This window comes from Calidris pugnax, unplaced genomic scaffold, assembly GCF_001431845.1.
Source record: "Calidris pugnax isolate Ruff unplaced genomic scaffold, ASM143184v1 scaffold14, whole genome shotgun sequence".
NCBI lineage: Eukaryota > Metazoa > Chordata > Aves > Charadriiformes > Scolopacidae > Calidris > Calidris pugnax.
In genome coordinates this window covers 15345637-15359570 of record NW_015090793.1, presented here as the reverse complement: position 1 = coordinate 15359570, position 13934 = coordinate 15345637, and the positions used below count along the sequence as shown (strand labels likewise).

The 13934-nt window shown below is 60.6% G+C and overlaps 1 protein-coding gene across 1 annotated transcript in view; it reads right to left on the bottom strand.

The window, feature by feature from the left end:
* Positions 1–3971: 3971 nt before the first annotated feature.
* The window catches only part of HSPA12B (heat shock protein family A (Hsp70) member 12B), a 13504-nt gene continuing 3541 nt past the window's right edge, over positions 3972–13934 (bottom strand). The window contains exons 3-13 of the mRNA XM_014936065.1: positions 10914–11014; positions 9466–9590; positions 9129–9315; positions 8551–8655; positions 8235–8351; positions 7544–7715; positions 6555–6641; positions 5827–5931; positions 5087–5345; positions 4783–4886; positions 3972–4603 (exon numbers count right to left, since the gene is read on the bottom strand). Of these exons, the coding sequence (XP_014791551.1) occupies positions 3972–4603; positions 4783–4886; positions 5087–5345; positions 5827–5931; positions 6555–6641; positions 7544–7715; positions 8235–8351; positions 8551–8655; positions 9129–9315; positions 9466–9590; positions 10914–11014 (1994 nt within the window). The remainder of the gene's footprint in view (positions 4604–4782; positions 4887–5086; positions 5346–5826; positions 5932–6554; positions 6642–7543; positions 7716–8234; positions 8352–8550; positions 8656–9128; positions 9316–9465; positions 9591–10913; positions 11015–13934) is intronic.

Genomic DNA, 13934 nt, shown 5'->3' with positions numbered 1-13934 from the left:
GATGCTCAGCTGTTTTTTTTTTTTTTTTTTTTTTTTTTTTTTGTGCCGTTGCAGCTCCCCCCTGTGCCAGCCATGTCAGGGTGCCTCCCTGTGAGCTCTGAGGGGGGGTGCTGGCCGTGTGCTCACAGCAAGCTCATGTCTCCCCCCCACCAGGGTTTGACTGATGCCTTTCTGCAGTGGAAAGGACAGCATGGTTTAATTTTCCGCCTCTCCTTTATTTTTTTACATTGTGCTTTTTTTCCTCTGGATCAAAAGCAACTGCCTCCCTTGGCCCTGCCAGCTCTGTCCCTGCACTGGGAGGGGGCATGGGGCTGGGACCAGCCCTCACCTCCTCCAAGCTGGGGGCTCCATGGTGTGTTTATATGTCCCCTTTGCTCTGCAAGGAGGGAGACATGGCAATTTTGGCACGGGTGTGCCTGGTTGATGCGAGATCATGGTGTTTGCCTGGCCAGGGCACTGCAGGCAGCACCGGTTGTTATGTGCTGGGGCTGTGTGTGGGGCTGGAGGGTCGGGGTAGGGTGGAGGGTTGGGGTTTGGACTGGGTGGGATGTGGGATCCACCCGTCAGCTGTGGCTGGGGGTGCAAAGCTGTGTGCTGGTGTCCTGCAAACCTCCCATCCCCTGGGTGATGGGGACGAGTGGGTCTCAGAGGTGCTGGGGGCATTGGGGGATGCTGGGCACCATCACAGCGGTGCCCTCAGCCTGGTGCTGGGAAAAAGCAGTGTCCTGCATCCCCCAAAACCTCGTCTGAATCTCTGTGGAGCTTTATGAGCTTCACCATGGCTCAGCATCTTTATCTCTGCCTCATGGGTGGGGAAACTGAGGCACGGGGTGGGGAGGGAGCCCAGCAAGACTGGGTCCCAGCACCTCGGTGGTGGGAATGGGACTAGATAGCTGTGCCCCAGGCTCCACTGCCTCTGGGTGCCTGGGGTGAGGGAGGGCTCCCGGGGTGGGATAGGGAAGGTGCAGGCGGCTCTTGCAGCCGGTGCCCATCTCCCAGGGTGTCTCTGTCCCCAGGCTACAGCGTGAAGTGCGAGTACACGGCGCACAAGGAGGGGGTCCTGAAGGAGGAGATGGTTCTGGCCAGCGAGACTGGTGAAGGTGCCTGCGTCAAGGTGGTGGTACAAGCCCGTGTCATGGGTAAGGGTCTGCCAGCAGTGTGGGGGGCCTCGCGCGGTTCCTTGGGTTTCAGAGCAGCGATTCCTCCCCGGCACAGCCGGTGGTAGCAGGGGGAGCTTGCAGACCTGGCTGGAGACTGGCTGCTTTCTGCTGTGTCTGGGGAGCCAGGGATGCTTCCTGCACCCCTGGACCCTGCGCCATCCTCCCTCCCTCCCTCCCCGGCCCATCTCCCTCCAGCTTTCCTGGCCCAGCTGCTGCAGACGTTCCCCACCTGGTGGACACTTCCCAGAAATTGTCTAAACCGGACGACTTTCTCCCCAAAAATCCCCAGCCGAGGGCCCTTCCCTGTGAAGGGGTGCATGGAGTGGGGTTGGCAGCTGGTGGGTCAGGGACACCCTGTGCCCCCCCCATCTTCACCCTAATCCCAGCCTGGGGGCTGTGGTCAAGCCCACTGGGGTTCTCCACTCTTCCAAACACCGCTGCTTGTTTGGCAGCACAGCACTCTTTAATTTTAATTTTTTTCTCCCTCCCCCACCTTGCTGTTTAATTTGGGTTTGCTAATTAGAGCAGTGTTTCCGTAGCTCAGCTGCTTCCGCTTTGTGTGATGCGGTGCCTGCTCTCACCAGCATTTTCCACATGGCTGGTCCTGGGGTCTGTGGGGCTGCTGGTTTGTTCCTTGGTATCCCCCTTGCTGTGTCCTCACCCTGTGTCCCAGCCTGTCCCCCAGTGCCCCATGCACTGCAGCGCCCGAGCCTGGGCACACTGGGAGCTGAGCACCTTCCCCAAGGTGGTGATCTGAGGACAGGGCGCAGCATCCCAGCATCTCCCACCCCCCTGGGTGCTGGCATCCCTTGTGCGGGGACTGTGGGTGAGAGAACCTGTGAGCCACCCCAAAAAGGGTGCTCAAAAAGGTGAAGCAAGCCTCCTGGGCTGTGAGCCACCCCTAAAAGAGTGCTCAAAAAGGTGAAGCAAGCCCCCCTGCCAGGCCAGCCTGAGGCCATAGGTGGCTGCACCCTGTCTCTGTCCTCATCCCCACTGTCCCTTCCTTTCCTGCAGACCGGCACCACGGCACGCCGATGCTCCTGGACGGGGTGCGCTGCATCGGCGCGGAGCTGGAGTACGACTCGGAGCAGAGCGACTGGCACGGCTTTGACTAGCCCCCCCTGCCCTCCACTGCTGCCTGCGTGGCTCCCGAGGACGAAGCTCAAATTTTAAAAAGAAGAAACCCACCCAACCCACCCCACCTCCCCTGCCCCCCCAACCCTGAGGGCTGCAGCTCTGTGGCCACCACGGAGCTGGGGGTGAGCTGCTGTTTCCCCCCCCTCCCCAGCTGCCATCGCCACAGCAGCACGTCTGCCCTCCCCACTGTGGGGTTGGGGGGGTCCCCGAAGTGCGGGAGGGGCTCCCCAAATGCTGGAGCATCTCTGTCCGAAGCCTCAGGGAGGGATCCCACTTGCTGCCTCCAGCTGCTGCTGCTTCTTCCCCCTCGCTTTTCTCCCCCATCCTCCCTGGGAGAGGTGGCATTTGGGGATGGCGGAGCCCCAGCTGAGCCCCCCTGGGGTGAAATATTGCCTCCTGGAATTTGGAGCTGAGCTGGGCCATGGGCCAGGGCAGGATCCAGCGGGGTGAGGGAGGCTGGGAAGCCGGGTACTGGGTGGCTCTGGGGCTAGTGCCTGTGTCCCTGTGGCGGTGCCCATCCCCATCCACCTCCTCATGTCGCAGCCATTGCCTTAGTCGGGTTTTCCTTTTTTTTTTTTTTCCTCTCTCTCCCCCCCCCTCCAGGTAAGACTCATGGTACAAGGACCAGGAGAAGTGGCTCAGTTTTGAAAGCAACGGGAGGCTTTATGTGCCTATATATATATATAAAAATATATAGATATATATATGTACATGTCTGTGTGTATGTGTGGGGTTTTTTAAGTACAGAGATCTGTAGAGGTAAATAATGATCTTCAGCTGAGAGGGGGCTGGAGCTCAGTCCGCCCCCATTAAAGCCCCCCCAGGAGCATTGGAGCTGGTGGCTGCAACCTGATTAAATAAAACCCACATTGGAGAACAGGGTGGATTGGACACTCCCCGGGCAGACGGGGACACCCTGGGGGCACAGGGGACACCCTGAGGGCTACGAGGCCAGCCCTTCACTGTGCTAGTTCAGAGGCTCCAGGAGGTGTCATATCTATTTAGGTGTGCACCCCGGGGTTCAGGGGGCTGTGTGAGCCTGGCCCTGTGGACATGGATAAACCCATCTAGGCCCTTTGGGGTGAGGGGCTTCGTGCTGCAGAGTGCCACGACCTCTAGTTAAAAGGGGTCCAGGAGAAGGTGAGGTCCCCCCTCCTCTTGTGCCACTGTCCCCGTCCTCGCTGGGCTGTGCTGGCCGCGTCAAGCTCTGCTGCTCGGGGGATGCCAGCTGCGAGGGCGACGTGCAATATATGTAAAAAATAGAAATGTGGGTTTACAGAAAGCGTGTGCTTTGGTATTTTTGGGAGCCGGGGGTGCTGCGGGCTCTGTCACTTGCCTTACCCACATGCGGGGGGGCAGCCTGAGGCCCTGGTCCCAGCTTGGCCGGGGCGGTGCTGGCCCTGTCCCACCCATGGGTGCCGGGTGTGCAGTCACCCTTTCTGAGAGTCAGACCCCGACCCATTTCTGTGGGAGGTGCAGGTCCCGGTGCAGCACTGCCCGGCAGCATCTTTGGGGTGTCTCATGAGAAGCGTGGTTGCAGTGGGCTGCTTGTTCCCTCTGCCCAGCTCCTCGCACCCACGCAGCCCAAAGCGGGTGCTGGTAGGGATCTGGAGCAGGCGGCAGGGTCCCGAGGTCCCCATCCCTCCCCACATAGCCCCTTGGAGAGGGGGGTGCTCAGTTGGAGAGGAAATCGATGGTGGCTCGGACCGTCTTGGTGGTGCTCATGTCCATGGCGGTGACCTTGATCTCCGTGTCCCCGAACTGCATGCTGGCACGGATCTCCCGGCGGCTGCAGGCGTCACCCAGCGCCTCCAGCTCCAGGCTGATGGTGCCACACTTCCGCACGCCGGGGTCGGTGATGTAGACCACGTCGTCGGTGGCACAGCAGTAGATGTTGATGATGGTCTTGCGCTGGCCCGGGCGGGCCGGGCAGTAGCTGCGCTGGACCACCTCCCCCAGTGCCACAGACTGGTCCACGGAGACGAACTTCTCGAAGATGTCAGTGCACCAGTTCTTGCCCTCCTTCACCAGCAGCTTCTCCCGCGGGTGCTTGCCCTCCACAAACTTGTTGAGCACCCCCACGCCGTAGGTCAGGGGGGAGCGGCGGACGCGTACGATGGTGGGGTCGAGGCCAAAGAGCACGGCCCCTTTGAGGATGGTCAGGCCCACATCTTGGGGGATGATGATGCGGCAGGTGTGGCCGAAGGCCGCCTGGACGGCGTGCTGCAGCATGGCCGACTCTGCAAAGCCCCCCACCAGGAAGAGGAACTTGATACCTTGAACCTCTGGCTTCTTCAGGAGGTCATCTGGGGAGAGAAAGAGGGGCATTGGGCAAGGCTGGGGGCCGCCCATGATCTTCTACCCCTGCCCTGGCAAGGGTGGTCACTGGGCATGGCTGGGGGTGCCACAGCAGCGTGCGAGGGCCCTGGGGAAAGGGGGTGTCCCACCCGCAGCGAGATGCAGGGTCTCTGGCCCCAGAACCTACCAATGTGTTTGATGATCTGGCTGATGGTGGGCTGGAAGAGCTCACTCATGGCCTCCGAGGACATCCGCAGCATCCCTTGGGATGACCACTTCACAAAATTGACGCTGGAGGGGGCAGAGAGGGTCCATGGCTGTCTCTTGTCAAAGGCTCCCCGCTGCTCCTCCCCTGAGGATCCTCCAGCCCAGCAGACCCAGGAGCAGAGCACCCCACCTGCCCTCTCCCCCTTCCAGTTTAGGTCCCTCCAGGGCCACATGCTCCCCAGGGGTCCCCAAGCCCTGTTATCCCCCCAGAGCTGGGGTCTTACTTGCTCTTCTTGAGGGCTGTCACCACGTTCTGGCCCCGGTACTTGCGGTAGAAGTCGATGAAGGAGAAGGGCAGGGAGATGTTGAGGGGGCTGGCACGGGATGGGGCTGCTGCCCGCTTGCGGGCTTCGAAGGCCATGGTGAGGTCCACCCAGGCGGCAGGGTGCTTGGCCTTGAAGGTGGCGATGTAATCCTCCCCGAAAATGTGGCACAGCAGCTTCTCAAAGGCCAGGTCCACCCCCACAGCACCATAGGGACCTCCTGGGCACCGGGGGGCTGGGTCAGGCAGCATCCCCCTGGCATACATGTCCCCATGTCCCCCATCACCATGTCCCCAGATGCCTCCCCCCCCATCACCTAGGAGAGCCTGGGGCACTTTTCTGTGCAAGACGGTGGCCCCCAGCCCCACTGTTGCTCTTCTGCAGGGGGATCAGGGTGGGGGGATGTGGATGGGAGCCGATCACCCCTCAGCCCAGCACCCCTGTCCCACCTTGTCACCCCTCAGCCCAGCACCCCTGTCCCACCATCACCCCTGTCCCACCTTGTCACCCCTCAGCCCAGCACCCCATCCCACCTTGTCACCCCCAGCTCCCCCTCCTTCCCAGCCGGCTCCCTCCACCCCCTGCCCTGCTCCCTGCTGTCACCAGGTGGTGCCACAGCCCCGGACACGACAGACAGGAAGAGGGGGCCCTCGCCCGGAAGGGGGTCGCTGCGGGGATGGGGCTGGGGGCCCTCAGCTCACCCGAGGCTTTGTACAGCTCCTTCAGTGTCCCCTGGGGTTTCTCGATCTGGTGCACGGTGAGGTCCACCGTGCCACCGCCGCAGTCTGCCACGATGTAGCGGTCACCTGCGGGCAAGGACAGGGGCCGAGTCGGGGGCCCGGGTACCCCCTTACCCACTGCGTGGGTAGGGGTCCCCCGGCCCCGCAGCACCACGCCGGGGCTGACCCCCTGGGACACCCACCCTGTGGGCTTGGAGCAGCCGCTGTGACAACAGCCCCTGGGCTGCACTTTCCTTGGGGAAAAATGCAGCTTTAACCAAAATGTGGGGTTTGGCTTGTTGTTTTTTTTTCCACCCACCCCAAAAAAACCACCAGCTGAAGAAGTTTTGGAAGGCAGGAGGGGGATGTGGTGGTGTTTGCTTGGAGTGAACCAGATGACAGGACAGGAAGGTGGCAGACAGACCCTGCCCTCACTGGCATAGTCTGGGGGGGTCAAGACCAAGTGACAGACCGGAGCCACGTCACCCCCACGGCAAGACCCTCCCCTGGGGCTGGCAGGGCCATGCTTGGGCTCTCTGGGGGGCTCTGCTATGGAGGGGATGTCCAGCCCCCATCTCCTTGCCCAGGGTGACCCCAGGGGCCAGGCAACATCAGTGGGGACTCCTGCTTGTCCATCTCCCCCAAGTGAATCCTTGCTGGGGGGGCTGTGTCCACTGGGGCAGGGGGGCACTGCCCATCACCCCTCCTACCTGCCTGCATTTCTGACCAGAGCTCCCCCATTCCCGGCTCCACCAGGAAGGTGCGGCTGTGGCGGGATCGCCGGAGCTGCTCTCGGGCTGCGGGAGAGAGCAGAGGGGCTGGCGTCAGGCTGGGAGCATCCCTGGGATCCCCTCCCTCATTGGGTGGGGAATGCTGTGGTGGGGGTGTCTGCTGGGGCTGCACTGGGAGCACTGGTTACCCGCTCCCTCCAGCTGGGACACCCGACATGGTCCCAGGTCCACCGTGGACTCCACTGCTGCTCTGCTCGGGATCCCACCTCATGGTGCCCGGCCCCTGCAGTGCCCCTGGGCTCAGAGGTGTCCCTGGGCGATGCCGCCTCTTCCCCTGTTCCCCCCAGCCCGGGTGGGGCTTCCTCTGCTCCCCCTGTCCCGGGGCAGGGGACATCAAAGCAGCCCGGAAGGGCAGGGAGCTGTTTGGAGAAGGTGGGGTTATCCCAGCCTATTTTCGTCATGCCGAGATGGACACAGCAGATTAATTTCATTAGCTTTAGCCCTGGGGATGTAGCTCAAGCCCCTCCGTAAATCCGGGCGCAGCCCCAGCTCTCCAGCCAAGCACAGGACAAGGGCTGCAGACACCAGCAGGTCCCAGCTCCAGGGCTTAGTCCCAGCTGGGCAAACCAGTTCTGCCCCAGTAAAGTCCCAGCTCTGAGGCTGGAGCAGAGGGGGTGCTTGGGCTCTCATGCATGGGGGGAGCATCCTCGCAGGCAGCTCAGTGGAGGGTCTCGGTCAGCCCCAGAGCAGCAGGTGGATCCTCTCCCTGTCCTGGGGTGCAGGTTATGGCACGGAGCGGGGAGGTTGGTGTGGGATTGGGAAGGCTTGGCCCATATGGATGGGCCGGGCTGGAGGAAAGGGGAGGTGGGGAGATGGGGTGTCTGAGGCCAAGGGGAGCAGCCCCCACATCCTGCAGGACCCTCTGCCATTGCCCATCTGGGAGGTCCCCATCCCCCGCACCCACTCACCCTGGCGAAAGCTGGAGTCGATGGAGTGGTCCGGTGCCAGCCCGTTGGCCGAGGGTTTGCAGCTCAGGTCGATCAGCTGGTGGAGGCGAAGCTTCCTGCAATAAATGGAGGCGGCTTCGGGCTCCAGCGCGATCAGCAGCTGCTCCGGGTTCTCTGGGGACACCAGACCGGCCTGTGGGGAGGATGGGGTGTCAGGGCAGAGAAGGTGCCAGGGCACCGGGGTGTTCTTACATGCCATGGCCTCATGGCTGTGCTCCGGCAGAGCTTTCCCATCCCCGGCCTTTGTGCGTGGCTTTTGCCCGTACAGGCACTACGACTTGCACAGCCCTACGTACTATGGTGGTGCACCACCCTTGCTTTAGGGGTGGGTTAGCTCCTGCCCATCCCAGGGACCCAGCGGTGGCACCAAGCACCCAAGGGGCACCCCCTTCCCTGGGGGAGCACATGTCCCCATCCCCAAGTCTCCCCCTTGCTGCACACCCAGCTCTGAAATCCTCCCACCCCAACAATACCAGGTTTCAAAGCCAGCCCATGCCCGGTAGCCAGAGTCCAGCTCCTATTCCTTGGGCTACCAGGGCAAGCCAGAGACCCTTTGCTATGTGAGCAGGACCCACAGGGAGAGGGGGAGAAGGATGTGACCCCTGGAGACCCTCTTGTGAGGGGACAACAGCCAGCCCAGGACCCCCCTCACCTTGTAGGCAGCCTCCCGCATGAACTGCTTGGCTGGCTGCTTCCAGATGGCAGGCACGGTGATCACCCAGCGGATGGCATCTCTCTCCGGCAGGGATGGGCACTGGCACTCCAGCTCCTGCCAGGCAAGAAGCAGCAGGTGATCCCTCCCCAGATCCCTCCCCAGCCAGAGCATTGGGGCTCTTGGTGAAGTGCCAGGAGGCAACACAGGGAGAGGACAACATGCATGACTTGTAGTCCATTTGGGGAGGGAGAGAAGGGTTGTGTGATGGTGTGGGGAGACCCAGGATGGTGCCCTACATCCACATCGGCCCTACCTGCACGGCGAGCTGCTTGAAGAAGCGGAGCGCATGGGCAAACACCTCCAGGGCTTGCATTTTCTTCCCGTTGACGGCTTCTAGCTCAGTTTGCATGGTGAGGTCCTGCCAGGATGAGCAGCCACAGCAAACGGATCACGCAGGGTGCTGGGATGTTGCCAGCATCCCATCCCAGCTCCACTGACAAGCCTCAGGTAGGATGCTCATCCTCCCATGCCAAAGGGACTGTCTGGGGCACAGGCACTTGAAGTGCTGCTCTGGAGCCACATCTACCTACCCCGAAGCAGCTTGGATGGGGGGAACCAAAAATTTTCCCTCCTGCAAAGGGCAAACTTTGCTATGTGTGAAGCGTGTGTAAAGCAAACAGGGAGCTGGGTGCTCTTGGTTGGGATGCTGGTGATGAGAGCTTTTGCTTGTAGCCCCTCTCCTGCCATCCCAGACTTCTGCTCCCCCAGAGAACCCCTCTCTTTGCCTCCTCCAAAGTGGGATAAATCCCTGGGGCCAGCTCAGCTCAAGCCCAACCTGGCCAGGGTCCCCATGAACCCTCTGGGGATGTCAGGACAGGAGCAGGGACTTACACTGGTGCTGTGAATCTTCATCTTAAACTTCTCAAAGTAGAGCCAGTCGCGGGCTTCTTTAGGATCCAGGTCGTGGTAGTAATCCCGGGCCTCGTAGCCAAAACTGTGGAAGACGCCCTCCGGTGTCAGCAGGAGGTTGGTGGGGGTCTTCTGGTTGGCCACCCCTGGGTCCCCTCCTTCCCATCTCCTGCAAACAGGAGCCGGCAGCAGCCTGTGAACCTCAAGGCCAGAGAATGGGTCCTGTCCCATTTCATTTATTTATGTGGGCACAACCTCAAGCGCTTTTGCACCAAGGTGAGCCCTAGGAGCAGCTCTTGGGCCTCTGCCTTCTCCTCACCTCATCATGTGGATGACCTCGGGGTCGCTGGAGAAGCTGAAGGCGTAGCCGCTGGAGGTGGTGCCGAAGTCGATGGCCACCACCACGGCAAAGGAGGCAGTTTGCTGGGAGCGAGCCTCACTCCTCTGAAACACAAGGGCAGCTGTTAGGGATAGGTTCTGTCCTGAGGGCCAGCATCGAAGCAGGGATGGCTGCTTCCAGAAAAGGGGTAAAAAAAAGCCTGTGAAGGGATTAATTTTTCCCGGATCAGGCCTGAAGGCCCTGTGATTTCCACCTGGGGAAGAGACGCAGCAATGCTGAGGCTTCCTCTGCAGTGATGCTGACCACACTGCAATTCCTTCTCTTACACAGCCCCAAATCACCGAGAAGAAGGACTGCTGCTGTCAGGCTCTGGGAGGTCCCTGTTGCAGTTCCCAAAGACAGGCACATGGCACAAGGGGGTTCGGGCAGCCCCGGAGAGGGATGGATGCCTGCAGCCTCTGGCCACAAGGGCTGCCTGAGGTGGTGAGGGGGAGTCTCTGTTTCTTCCTGGGTTGGGGTAGTGCTGAGCTCTCCACACTTGAACCCTGGCAAATTATAGCTGAGAATCCCCAAAACCTTCCCTGCTCCCCATCTTGGTCCAAGGGACCTCATCCCAGGTGTCCCCAAGGGTGACCCAACCAAAAACCTTCTTAGCCCGAGTTACTTTAAGGGTTTCCCGCTGCTACCTCCTACAGCTGATGCTTTTCTGGTCCTGCCTTTGAGTCCCTGTCCCTCTCCTCCTGATGGGCCTCCGTGAAGGCACATGGATGGACGTGGTGGGGAGCAGCAGTGATGAAGGAGCCACAAAAACTCTGCTAATGTTCAGCGAGCCCTGCGCCCCTGTCGCTGCCCCACGCCGCCGCCCCCACCTGCCGCAGCCTCCCAGTGCGCAGGGCAGACACGGAAAGCTAAAAGCCCTCATTAACTTTTAACGTATCCCGATTTGATAAGTGCAGACATTAGCTAGCTGCGAAAAAAAGCCGGCGATTAGCATGGATGAAGTGGTTGTCTCAGAAATGTGCATGTTCAGGGAGCTGCAAGGACAGCAAACACGGGGGAGGAAGGGGCTCCGGCAGGCTCCCTGCCTGCCTGCCCCACACCGGGCAGTCCCCTGGGATGTCCAGGTGGGAGCAAGACTGGGATCTTTGCAAAGAGTTCAACTTATACTGGTGTTTCCTCCAGCTCCTCTCCTACCTCCTGCTAGCCCCCTGCGCTGGAAAAACCTCCATCCCACAAATCCCCCAGCTAAGGGGAATATTTGAGCCCTGGTGATAGACTAACCCATCCTTCAGCTGACACTGGGGTGTGCGGTGGGGATGGCAACCAGACCAGGAGGGGAAGCACTGGGGGGTGACAAGTGTCAAGGAGGGGACAACAGTGAGGGAGCGGGATCCTGGCAGTCCCAGGGGACACAACAATGGTCTTACCAGTGACTGGGAGGGCGTCAGTGGGGCGATGCTGCAGCTGTCGTGGGGCGTCCCCGGGGAGCCAGGAGGGGACGGCGTGAGGCACCACTCGCCATTGGCACCTGAGGACAGAGCAGGGTGAGGCTGTGATGGGAATGGCCCCCAGCCCCTCCTGAAGACCCTTGCCCAAGGTGAGGGTGACACTTGACATCCTAATGAAGAAACAGCAGGTGCAGATCAGAGTTTGTCAATGGAGGGGTCAGAGCTGCTGTAGGGGCTGCTCCCGGTGGACTCCTCACCAGCCGCTTCTGGGCTCAGGAGGCTTCCCATACTTTTTTTCAGCCATGTGTAAGGAAGGATCTAATCAGCACAGATTAAATTAACAAATGAGGAACCCCTGGGAGGTCTCATAAGGAGGTGCTGGAACCAATTGCACCTGGTGTTAGCACTGATGAGCTCACAGGGATCTCTTCCTCTGGGGATATGGCTCACACCCATGCAGAGGATGGGGACAGTGGCCAGAGAAGGGCTGCAGGGCTGAGGCACCTTCTATGGGGCTGGAGGACATCTTTTAGCAAGAAGATGGCTCATGGTTAGTTGGATATGGTGTTTCAGGGAGGGGTTCAGCTTGCTGGTGTGGGCAGACTTTGGTGATGAGACGCAGGCTCAATGTCCTCTCCATCGCTGAAGAGGAACTTGCACACAGAGGAGGAGTTGTCTCATCTTGAAGCCAGTATCTAAAATAAGTCAGGTGAACCTGCAAGCTCAATTTCTCTCTGTTGACTCTGCAGAGACTCGTTGGAGGTGGCTGCAGGTGGAGACACTTCCCCTGTAGATGAGCAAACTGAGGTGGGGTGGATCCTGCCTTGCACATCAGAAGGGGACCAAAGAAGTGGAAGTGCAGTGGCCTTTGACTGGCAAAGGAGCAGCTGGGTCTAATTCCTTGCAGCTGATGACAGAAGCACCAGGACTAAAGCCTCATGAAGTGTTTGCAACAGTAAGGGATGTGGTGGTTCTCCAGAGCTGCCTATTTTTAAATCAAGACAGCCCTCATCACATAAATACATGCTAGTTCAGCTTGGCAGTGGCTGGCAGGGACAACTGCAATGGATGCCAGAGTCTGCTGTGAGCCAGCAGCTGAAATGCTTGTATCCAGAAGGAACTGGAGGGGGGAGCTTCAGATGGAGAGGCTGGTGAGCTACTGAGGCAGAGAAAGTGTCTGTGGCTTGAGGCTGTGGAGACCCAGCTCCTCAGCCCTTGGTGAGGAAACGTGTGCCCACCTCTGACCTGTGACCATGCTGCAGAACAACCCAGCTTGGCAGAGACGTGGTGACTCCTGCATGAGCCCAAGATAACTCTGAGACATGGAGGTTTAGCCCACATGGGGAGCTCAGGGAGGACCACGCTGTCTTGCGCTGCAGCGAGACATGGGGATGGGCACCTTGGTCTGCAGTGCCTGACCTGGTGGGGCTTTCCTCCTCTTCCTCCTCCTTGAGACTCTAGCCAGTTCTGCATCTCCTTGAGTGAAGCACCCCCAAGAGCTCCTCCAGCAGCAGAAGCCTTGTCCCAGGGATCCTCCATTAATCCTGGCCTAGCAGCCCATGTTGGGACTTCTGGAGAAGCACTGGTGGGACGCCTGGCCCCCAGCCCAGCCAGCGCCGGGACAGGGCAAGCCCTGGGGCTGTCCTGCATGCCCACAGTGTGGGGCTGCCTGCACTCCTCTTACCACATGGCTCCAATTAGCAGAAGGGATTAATCATCCACCCTACAAAAGCATGAGCCAATGGACGGGCTCCAGCTGTTGGTGGGGGGCAGCCGGGAAGGGGCTGGTGCAGCTGATGGAGCGGGGCCACCTTTCCCAAGGTGCTTGGCTGGCCCTGGATCTGGTCAGGATATGTCTGTGCCAGGAATAGGACGTGGGGTCCTGGTGGTGACACGGAGACTGTCCACCTGACGGGCTCTGCTGAGACCCACACTTTGGGCTCATGTCCCTGGCCAGGTGTGTTGGGACCCTGCTGGAATCTGGACTCTGGGGAGCAGGGACAAGCAGCACCCATTCCCAGGTGGACTCCGGAAAGGTTTGGGGCTGGAGGAGGCTCCTCGGTCTTTCCACAGGGAAGTGTAAAACTCCAGCTGTCCTTGGCCAGAGACCAGCCGGCAGCTGGTGTCTGTGTCCAGCCGAATCCACCCCAGCTCCCACTATGACCAGTTTGCACCAGGATACCTAAGGGGTAGCTCCCTTAATCCTTCTGGCAGGTTGGCAGCACCGAAGCCTGCAGAGGGGGTGCTCTGGGACCCCCCTCCCCCAACAGCAGCAGCCGTGGGGCCGGGGTCGGGCTCGGCTGTGCAGACATCTCCTGTAGTGGCAGTGAAGGTCCTGGCTGATCCCCAATGCTGTATCTCCTTGGCTGGCCAAGAGCAGAGCCGTGGGCACATCGCTCGCCCTGGACTCGGTGCCATGGTGCCACAGTGTCAGGGACGGTGCTGTGCCCTTGGGAGCCGTGCTGGTGGCTCTGCTGTCCCCCGCTGTGACACAGCTCCGCTCCCTTCACACCTGCTCCGTAAGTGCCTTTTGCTGTATCCCGTGTCTCTGCCATGAATATTTGATCCCTGACAAACAGGAATGTCCCTCCGGGCATCTCCGTGTGCTGGCAGAGCCCTGAAGCGGGGGGAGGCCAGTGTCCCCCCACCAGGAGGGAGAAGCATCACCCAGGCTGGGCATGAAGCTGGCAGCTCAGATGGGCTTCCAGCCTGGGGGTCTGGAGACCCAGCCCGGGGCCGTGCACATGAAGCATCTTTCCTGTGGGTCCGGAGCTGGCACCCACTGGTGTGAGGACCCTGGGTTCCCAGTGATGTGGGGGGACCCTGCAGGGGGTTAATTCTCCCAGTCGCCTCTCTGCTCCACGGCTTGTGTTCGCAGGGTCAGGTTTCCTCGATGCGGAGGCAGCTGGTTCTGGTTACCCCAGCGCAGGAGCAGCGTGGGGGGCTCCTCCGTGCCGCGGACGGGAGGATGGCTGCGGAGGGGACGGGGGCTGGGGGAGT